This window comes from Otolemur garnettii, unplaced genomic scaffold (assembly GCF_000181295.1).
Source record: "Otolemur garnettii isolate 467f Iridium unplaced genomic scaffold, OtoGar3 scaffold00052, whole genome shotgun sequence".
In the NCBI taxonomy this organism is placed as follows: Eukaryota; Metazoa; Chordata; class Mammalia; order Primates; family Galagidae; genus Otolemur; species Otolemur garnettii.
The window spans coordinates 5552860-5562859 of NW_003852447.1; the positions used below are offsets into that span (position 1 = coordinate 5552860).

Genomic DNA, 10000 nt, shown 5'->3' on the forward strand with positions numbered 1-10000 from the left:
TGTGGCCCAGGGATCCTTTATAGCTGGGCTGAGGGAGGGGGAGAGAAATTAGGTTTTAAATGAGATGCAGTGATAGTCCATTTAACCACATAAATCTCAAGCACCAGATTCCAAGTAATTCTCACACTCATATGAATCACAAGGTCTCTCATTTGCCAAAGCAAAAATCACCCGTGAATGCTTTCTTTACATACTGGTCTTTGAGCCAAAGTCCTCCAAGGACACAGCCCTCTCTCTGTTTTAAGAACTAAACTTAAAACATTTAAGTGTTGAACACAGTAAACAGAATTCTCTTTTTAATCAACCTAGAGAATGAAGCAGGACGCATGGGATGTAAGCGGATGAGTTCATAAAGCAACCAGAAAACGCCATTGAACGGCTTCACAGTAGCTCTTCATGGGCGTACATACCCTGATCCAAAAAAGCCATGTGTGTCTTTAACCCACCACATCTTTCTCACCACTAACTTCATTCTATAACTTGTAAAATTATTTCCACGTTTAAAGGATACACTACCTCTAGAAAAAAAATAAATATAGAGATGGTCATATTTTTAGCAGAAAAATCCTTCCTCCTTACTGTCACTAGGTTCTCACTAGAGGAAGGTAAATCCAAACACAGGGATTTAAATTCCACCACCAAAAACAAAAATCAAGAAAGCAGATACAAACTAGGCCAGGAAAAAATAAATTTCACATCAAAAAGGAAATCTCTGCAGAACAACACAGTTTCTAAAAAAGAAGTTGATCTTATAGCTTTCAGCTTCCCCTGAATAAGATGCACAAGTTAGAGCACTTGACCCCAGGAATTTCCCAGCTGAGGTGTGGGTGGATGGATTCATGAGCGAATATCTACGTATATGGATATCTGTCTATGAAGAGGGATATGCAAATAAATACAACTACACAGAAGACAACAAAGATAGACACCAAATTGCTAACAGTGGCTGTTTACAGGTTGAGACAATTACAAATGACATTGATTTTTTTCTTTATGCTTACCTGCATTTTCTAAATGCTTCAGAATGAAAATGTATTGCCTCTCTATTCAGAAAAAGCTATTCCAAGAGAAGAGGATAAAATGTCATGAGTTAGCTAATCTAGTACCACCCCCGCTTCACCAACCCAGAGCCCCGAAATTGGACCTAGCGAAAGGAAATTCTGAGAATATCCCCACAACACTAGTTGAAGGCCCACCAGAGCCTGCCCTGTGAGTTCAATGCAACACGAATCCAAAGCCATTTACTGAGTAGAGAACAGGCAATTCCCTTACTCAACAGAAAAATAAGTGGAGATAAAAGTTCTGAGTATGGTAAAGTCCAAACCATATCTGACCCCCTCGTTGTTGGTAGGATGTTAGGGAAGGTATACTCATTACTCTTTATCTTCTCATTAAACCAGGTTCCAGTGCATGTTCTTCTTATTGTAAACATACTGCTTACACATTTTTAATAGTGCAGATCAAAATCATTCTTATTATTATGTAAGTGGCATTTCAACAATATTTTATGTATTTTCCCTAAGGAAGAAAATATTTTCTCCAATTTTCTAAAATTATGAAGTTTTCTGGTATATGAACTTTAGCAGAGCTCCTGAAGAGTCACTAAAATTCACAATGATCTTACATTGGAATGCTGTAATTTGCCATGAAGATGAAACTTCTCTCATTTATACTCCATAAAACATGATAACAAATAACAAGTGTAACACAGGGAGTGTTCCTTTTGGAACTTCAAGTTCTTCAACATTTCCATAGTCACAATGGCTTATCTTTGTGGAGGTTGAATACTTATTATTTCTATTTTGCAGATAAGATCTCTGTGAAGTCAACAGTTATATCTTAACTCAGATGAGTAATAAGGTCATACTTATTTACTTAAGTATAGAAGTAAACACCACGTAAGTGTTTTTTTGATTTACACTGTAGGCTCTGAAGTCAGGCAGCCTGAGTCTACCCCAGCTCTGGTCAGCATACTTGTTCTCTAAATGGCCAGACTGTAAATATTTGAGGCTTTGTGGGTCATGTAGTCTCTGTTACCACTACTCAGCTGTGCCCTTGTAGCAGAAAAGGAAGCAGAGACAACCACAATGAATGGGTGTGGCCATGTTCCCATAAAACTTTATTTACAAAAATGGGCAGAAGGAAGTGGGGAGCAGTTTTGGCTTGTGAACCATAACTTAGTAATATTGATGGAAATTTCATCACCTCCCACCTTCTTCACCCTGAGCTTCTTCAGATCTGCTATAAAATGGTGGCAATAAGAATACCCAAGGCATAAGTTTATTGTAAGGATTTTTCAAAAGTGTATGTTAAAGCCATTAGCCTGCTACCTGGCATCAGCGTCTGCCAAAGATCTGTAATGTTGACCATGACCATCATCTTACTCGCTGTATTAATCCTCAAAAGAACCTATAATATAGTTATTATTTTACCCCTGCTTTACAGATAAACAAACAGAAGCTTAAAGAGTTAAGTAACTTAGTCACTGCCTCACATATAACAGGTAATTGTGGGGCTAGGATCAAAGCCAGATCCACTTCCAGAAGGTTTAACCACCTCTAGCAATGATTTAATACTATTGCATGGACTTGTGGATCTCTTTAAATAGGCTGCTCAAAGAATATAGAATAATTCTCTGCTCTAATGCATAACCTAAGTCCCAAGATTCACTAACGACACATTCATAAACGCAGCATACAGAACTGCATACAGGCTGCTCTTAAGGCAGGAGGAATTTATTAAAACAATAGTTTATCTGCAACTATATGTTTGTTGTATTATTTTTAGAGTCTGGGCACAAGCACACTAGTATCTCTGCCTCTCTGAAAGGACTTGTTAGCGGTTGTAAACACTAGTGTAGTTCAACAGAACGCCGACAGAAAGTTCATTGCAACGTTATTCCTCTCTCAGTGACCTTTACTTTCTGTTCTCAAGTTTCTGGAGTTCTCATACACACTGCAGGTGTGTCACTAACCAATTATTTTTTAAAATGTAGGTAGTCACTTCTCGCATAATGAAAATATACACTTCGGTGAAGCCAATTAATATTCCTTCATTCTAAATCACGCTGCCTGTGCCTATCCATTTGACTCTCTGGCATTCATTCACCTTGAATTACAAGTGGTCTGTGAGGAGAAAGGCAGATGGAGAGCACCTCAAGCCAGGAGAAGCAATGAATCTGTAGATAGATCCTGAGCTGAATTTCATATTGGGAGAGTCCTCCAAGATATTTATCAATCCCAAATAACCTCAAAACTAACCAACAGCACAATTTCGTGTTCTTCCTGGCAAAGCACACACTAAATGAGTGGTGAAAACAGAGAGAAGCCGCAGTCTACTCCCTGGGCCGACGGCCTTCCCGCCCGGCCTCCGGGGGAACCAACCTCCTGGGTAACGTTTTTCTATCACATAGGCCTTGTCTGGTTCCTCCTCTCTTCCCCACTCCTGCAGGGGCTCTCCCAGGATAGCAGTCCTCCCAGATGTGATGCCTTTCCTCTCCTTTGCTCTCCATCCTCACCTCCTATCACCCTTCCCCAGCCCTCCACTTCTGCCTGTGCCACACCAGCACAAAACAGAAATGCCTTTTAGCCTAATTCGCTACCTCAGGCACCTCTCCAAGAGTGCAAATACCTCCCCCACTGTGAAGACACTGAGGTCCACTTTGATATTAAGTGACCGCTCATGGTGCCGCCTCCACAGGTGGCGTTCATCTCTCTGGAGGCACTGCTCACACAGAAATGACTTGTTGATATCTTAGTCTTCATGGCTTCTAGAGAACAAAGTTTCTCAGTCACCTCTGAATAAGGCAGCATAGAACTTGGAGAATGGCACCTGACTCATGGGTAATGATTAAAATACATTTGTTAAATGAATGAATACATTAGCTCCTTTTTAATGTATTAAAATGTCTGGAATAATATATACACTTTCATGTCATCCATATTACCAAGATACGCCACTTTGAGTCTTTTACAAAGGCAAAGTCATTGGTGTGATACTAAAATTAACTGGGAGAAACCACCAGAAACCATGCTGAGGTCTCTGAAAGGTCTGATGTGGAAATCAGAATTCATTTGGATATTGAGAGGCTTGACGCAGTTCTTACGGCCAAGTTCAATGTCTGTTTAATATGCAGATTCTATTAGGGCTCTTTATGAAGTTCATTATATATTTCTAACTCTTCTCTTGATTCTTTGTTATTTACTGATCCAAACAAAACTGGCATAAATTATTCTAATGGGGGGATGGCTGTATAATAACAATCAATCGATCAGGCTAAACAACCGGCAAAAGAATTCACTGACTCTGGAGCCTCCTCGACCTTGCCCTCTCCTTCCACAGAGGTGACCATCTTCCCCGGCAGCCTGCCTGACAAGGCACCTGTTCTGATAGCCCTAATTAGGATAACAGGTGAAAGTGCTTAGCACTCTGTCTGGCACTCCACAGCCAATAAAGGCTGGGAGTTCCTTCCTTCTTCACTCATCCTCCTCGCCTCTCCCCTGGACCTTGTTCCTTCCCTCTTTTGAGTCTGAATCGTCCCTTTTCCAAACCCCCGTCTCTGGGCCCAGGCCAGCCTTAACACTGCTCTGAACAGAAGAACATCTACATTCTGTCTTTTTTATTTTCAGGGCAGGAAGAAACTTTTCTTCCCTCCAGTCCCAAATTCATTTCTGTGTACCCAATCATGATGTCTGAAATTATTTTCTTGGAGAAGGCTCCCTTTTTTTTTCTGGAATCACTTACTTGGAGTCTGGAATCGCTTATTAGAATGCAAATTGTCCTGAGAAGAGTATATTACCAGTTAACAGCGGCTGATCTGCAATAAGGGGGTGCAAACAAATAATGCCCCGTGTGGATGAGGGCCAGGGTGGAAACACCAGCTGGGTAGCCAGGGGGTGTGAATTTCACAGAGGGGGGCCAAGATATGGGAGGGAGAGTGCAAAAGAGAGTACAATTAAATAAAGACAGACCTTACAATTTTGCCCTTGGCCTCTTCCCTGTTAGGTGATAGCCACCTGAGTCAATCACAAACACTGTCTCAATCCGGGCGTCCACATTGAGACTAAGGACCCCAGGTAAATCCCTCTGTTTAAAATAGGTACTGCAGTGCTTAACGCAGTGACACAGCACTTGCTCAATAAGCATCAGCAAAGTGAGTAAATGAAGTTCCCGTTTCCTCAGACTCACTCAGTTGTTTTTTTTTTTCCTAACACTGTTGAAATGATTGTTCTTGAACATGGCTTTAAGGAGCCCACTCTCCTCACACCCCTCTCTGGGAGTGGCCACATTGAACTGCGACTTAAATTTGGAGGCTATAGCCGCCTTGCTCGGCTGACTCTTTCCTGCCTGCTTGTCTTTCCCAACAAGCAGATATTCCTAACACAGGTGATTGTCTATGGCCTTGTTACTACCACTTCATCCCACATCAAGGAGGGTTTCCTTTCCTGTGATTCACCAAAGATTTTCCTCCTTTCTTTAAAACAGTTCCAAGTTGTTATGGAGGGAGGTGGCTTTCTCCTTTTTTCAGACTGTCTATAATATTTTTACTTTTATATTTGCAAATAGAAAAAAAAAGACAGATTGACAATTGTTTTACTTTGAAAAAAACTTTAGCATTTCCCAGCTTAATTCAGTACTTTGCAGGTGATTTCACCAAATGCAGACATATTACTGTAAAACCTAAAAGTGTGACTACTTAGCCAGATGACTGCTTAACATAAAACCACAACATTTGTAAATTATTTTCTTTATTATTGCTATTTTTAAAACACCATATTCCTAACCTTTGCCACAAAACTTAATATCACCAATTAAAATTTAAAGTTTTAAGTTAGAAGGATCATAAGTACCTAAAGGAAAAAGTTAGTGCAACTATGACCATTATTTTGCACTAAAATTATAGAAATAATCTCAGGTGTTATATTCCTGTTTGATTCAAATATTATTGAAATAATCACCTGATCTTTTTAAAAATTCCCAGTAAAATCAAATTGCAACATATAAAATGTTATTAAATAAGATAATTCACAATAATCACAAACCATAAAATTAAAATTGGAAGGAACATGGGCACTGATACCCTGGTGAATGTTCATCAACCTGTTGAAGGTGGGAGAACCCTGATCTGCAGCATTTTCCAATTTCAAGTTCCTAATATGAGGTCACCAATCACAGCATGAACAAGAGGGAGGTGTGTGCCATTGGCGCTCACTAAGCCCATTCAAGTGGGCTCCAGCACATCGCTGGATATGAGAGACCAAATAGTTGTAGCTGCTTCGTTTCTGGTCGTTTCCATAGTACTGGTGATGTCTTTCTTTGTAATCCACTGTGCCCTGAACACATACACAGATCACATCTGTACATATGTTTGTATCTTCACCCCTCAACTCTATTTCAGTGGCTTTCATTCTTTTTTGGCTGTGAGACACAGGTGAAACATATCTACTTCATGACTCACCCAGTGTACGCGACATATGTGTAGCTATATGTACTCAAACAGGTAAAACTAAAACAGAAGCCTCACAAAATAAAACGTGCTCTAACTGCAATGCACTAAAATTTTCCATAATTTTTCATTTCATGTTTAAAATTCTGGCTTTAGGTGGGTGTTGTGGTGGGCGCCTGTAGTCCCAGCTACTTGGGAGTCTGAGGCCAACAGGTTGAGGTTGCTGTGAGCTCTTATGCCAGAGAGTGACAGAGTGAGACTCTGTCTTAAAAGTAATAAACAATAATAACACTCTGATATTGAGCCACTAAGTTGGGTTCATATTTCACTATTTGGGTAACCCAGAGTTTGAAAAGCACTGTTGTAATAGACTGTAAGCTCCCTGAAGACAGGCATATAGATTACTTGTCTCTGTCTATTCTTATGTCTAGCAGTAATTATTGGGGCGTAAGGAGGTTAAGTAACTTGCACAAAGATTCACCTTCTGTCTTTGCTGAACAACCCACCACATGCGTGATAATTCATGCCACAGAATAAGAATATTTATAGCTCGACATTGAAAGGTAGAGAAACTTCCAAGAAAGCCACCTTGCTTTGCCAGCAATGGATGTGAAATATTTTTAAAAATTGTACTGACCCTATCCTTGACGAAAGTTTAACGCTTCACCCACGGTGGCATCACTGTCCTCACTGGTTGCTTAGGAAGCCTGGATCTGAGTGATTACCGTCTCCTATTCTTGAAAATATTCACCCTCAAGGGTTTTAAAAGGATACCCATGTTTTGGTAAAATCTCTTTAATCTTCTATGGAAAGGAGCTATGTAATTGCTGATTAATATTAAAAATATAGAATAGACATATTCTGTGTATAATATACATTAACACCAGCTTTCTAATAAGCAGAAGCCAAAGATTCCATTGGAGAAAATACTCACTCAGGAAAGTAAAATCTGAATCCTTTTCTCTGCAGCGTACTGCGTACTGCATGCTTTTTTATAGGCGCTATTAAATGTACACTATAGTTTCAAGACAATTCAGATAAGCATCTTCACTAAAATACACAACACCATTAATCATCTCCATGACAGTGCTCCAATTTAACATCTTGGGGATTTCCTCCCCTTCTTCATCATTTATTTGCCAATATTTCCTTGTTATGAATATCCCCCCAGTGACTTTCCCTGGCAGTCACAGCTGTGCTGCCTACCGTGTCTACCTTGACTACAAATAACACCGATTCTTTAAAAAGCAAACCCTTGAAATCGTACCTCCGGTTAGAAGAGAATCCTCACCACGGGCCACGTGCCTGGTGGTCCCAATCAGGCTCCTGATTTTAAATCGACAAATCTCAGCCTCTCAGCAGATAGTAATTACAAATGAATAGTTGACTACTAATCTCCAGTTATTTGAATGGTCAATATCAAACAGTTGCTTTAATATGGTCCTTAAAGGACCTTCATCTTCTGCAACAAAAAGCTTCTTCAGAGTATCCCAGAATCACAACAAAGCCACAAAATCACTAACAATTTACAAAAACCTGGCCGCCAAAAGCCATGGATGACTTACAAATAATAAAGAATAATAGGGAAAAAATGCATTATAATTACACCGTTTCTAATAAAGAGAATAACACTATCTAAGCAATATTAAGAAATAAAGCCTGAGATAAGTATGTGTTCATAATAAACACACAGTGCTACAGTCAACTAAGCCATGCTAGGCAGGGGACAGTCCCAGCTCCACCCAGTATCCATTTCTCACCCATTACAGAGAGCAGCTTTCATAGCCACCAGAATTTCCTGAGCATTTTTTAAATGGAAACCATGAAAAAAAAATGCTTTATAACCAATTGAAAGAGTAAATGAAAGGAGAACTCACCAACTGTGTTCAGAAAGGATTTTTAAGGACAAGGGGGCACTTTTTTCAACAATGACACTCTACTGCAAAAGAAGTTAAGAGGATGAAGACAAAAATAAACCAAGGTATATTTGCAAAGTGTATATGGATAAAGACTAATGCCTTCAGTGGAATTATGTTTGTTACTTTCCATTTTCTATAGGGGAATTTAATTAAATGCTAACATCACTTCCATCAGTATTCCATAAAGCATAAATTTTTGTCCTCTTTTGGAAGATTCCAATTGGACGACTATTAAAACAACAACAACGACAAAAAAAAAAACCTTTCTTCTTAGCAAAGGCAATACAAGTCAAACTATGACGTATGGAAATGCCATTTCCACCCCCAGAGCAGCGTGTTTACTTCAGAGATTGTAACAACACCTCGTTACCCAACGTGCAGATGCGGTGAAGTAATGGACAAAGCAAATGGCACCAAAGACAGAGGACTCAACTTCAATTTAACTGTCCTGTAAGGTACATAGTAATTAGCTGCAAAGCTCTGAAATCTTAGCTAGCATGTTAAGTCTGCTACATGACAGTATAATTTGACTTCTTAAAGGATTATGCAAATTACAACTCATCATTCCATTACAGGATTGAAAAAAAGTGACAGCTAATTTATACATAACACACCTTTCAAATCCCTAAGATGCGTAGCACCTGTGCAATGTATTTTGCCGAGATTTTCTTGCATATAAGTACTTGTTTATTGCAATATAAAGAAGCTTACCTAAAAGCTTAATACAGTCATTTAGAAAAACTTTTAAGACCACAATTTCAAAAAAATAAACATTTTGTTTTTCTGTCTTGACTTCAGAGGCAAATTTTTTTTGGTTGGTTTGGTTTGGTGTTGTTTTTTTTTTTTTTCTTTTCCCCCAGTAAATTAGATAAAAATAAGGTTTCAATGCAAGGATATTTCTGAATAGCTGGCAGCCACAAGCACTGATGCACGAGCCAGAAGGAAGACTCACAAAGATTTCAACATACTTCTGGTAGGTAGATTCACAGTAGATTCCGTCATATCTGTAGATTTTCCTACATTCTGATTGGTTGGGCAGAGGATGCTGGGCAGTTATTCTGTAGAGGCATCAAAAACAGATAGACATGACTAGAGATTCTCTACAGTCAACTGGAACGCAGGATTAACAAGTATGTTGAAATTCAATATATTCTGCTTTTTACACTTTTGAGCTCTGCACACAATTACAATGTTTACACACATTTTAGAACATTAACTTCCACTTTTAGAAAACTGCGGTCAGAGAAAAGCAACTTTTTTGGTTCTTCATCAGAACAATTTGTTTCAAAAAAACAATCTCAGAGTCATAAAAGTGGAAGAAAAGAAAAACAACTTACTCTACAATCGCCATGATTATATTCTAAAGGAAATGTTAAAAGCAAACGCCATAAGTGTTTTTGGTATAGGACTGTCATTAGTTCAATCATGCATTACAATGACAGGCAACTATAAATTAGCTATAAAACCTTAGTCGAGTTAATATATTTGTCAGCTTTACTCAATTTATAGAGAGTTTGTATGCTCCGGACTTCTAAAGGGATATGATGCAGCTTACAGAACCAAACCCAATTAGGGATGAAAACACAGCAAGGCCGTGGGGAGCACGGGTTAGATGTTAACAGGCACCTGAGATGAG

General features: G+C 39.1%; 1 protein-coding gene across 2 annotated transcripts in view; it reads right to left on the bottom strand.

The window, feature by feature from the left end:
* NPAS3 (neuronal PAS domain protein 3) overlaps nucleotides 1-10000 on the bottom strand; it is an 845925-nt gene that overhangs the window by 723189 nt on the left and 112736 nt on the right. For both annotated transcript variants that reach the window (XM_023514390.1, XM_023514389.1), the window contains exon 2: nucleotides 9333-9422. In XM_023514390.1, the coding sequence (XP_023370158.1) occupies nucleotides 9333-9422 (90 nt within the window). The remainder of the gene's footprint in view (nucleotides 1-9332; nucleotides 9423-10000) is intronic.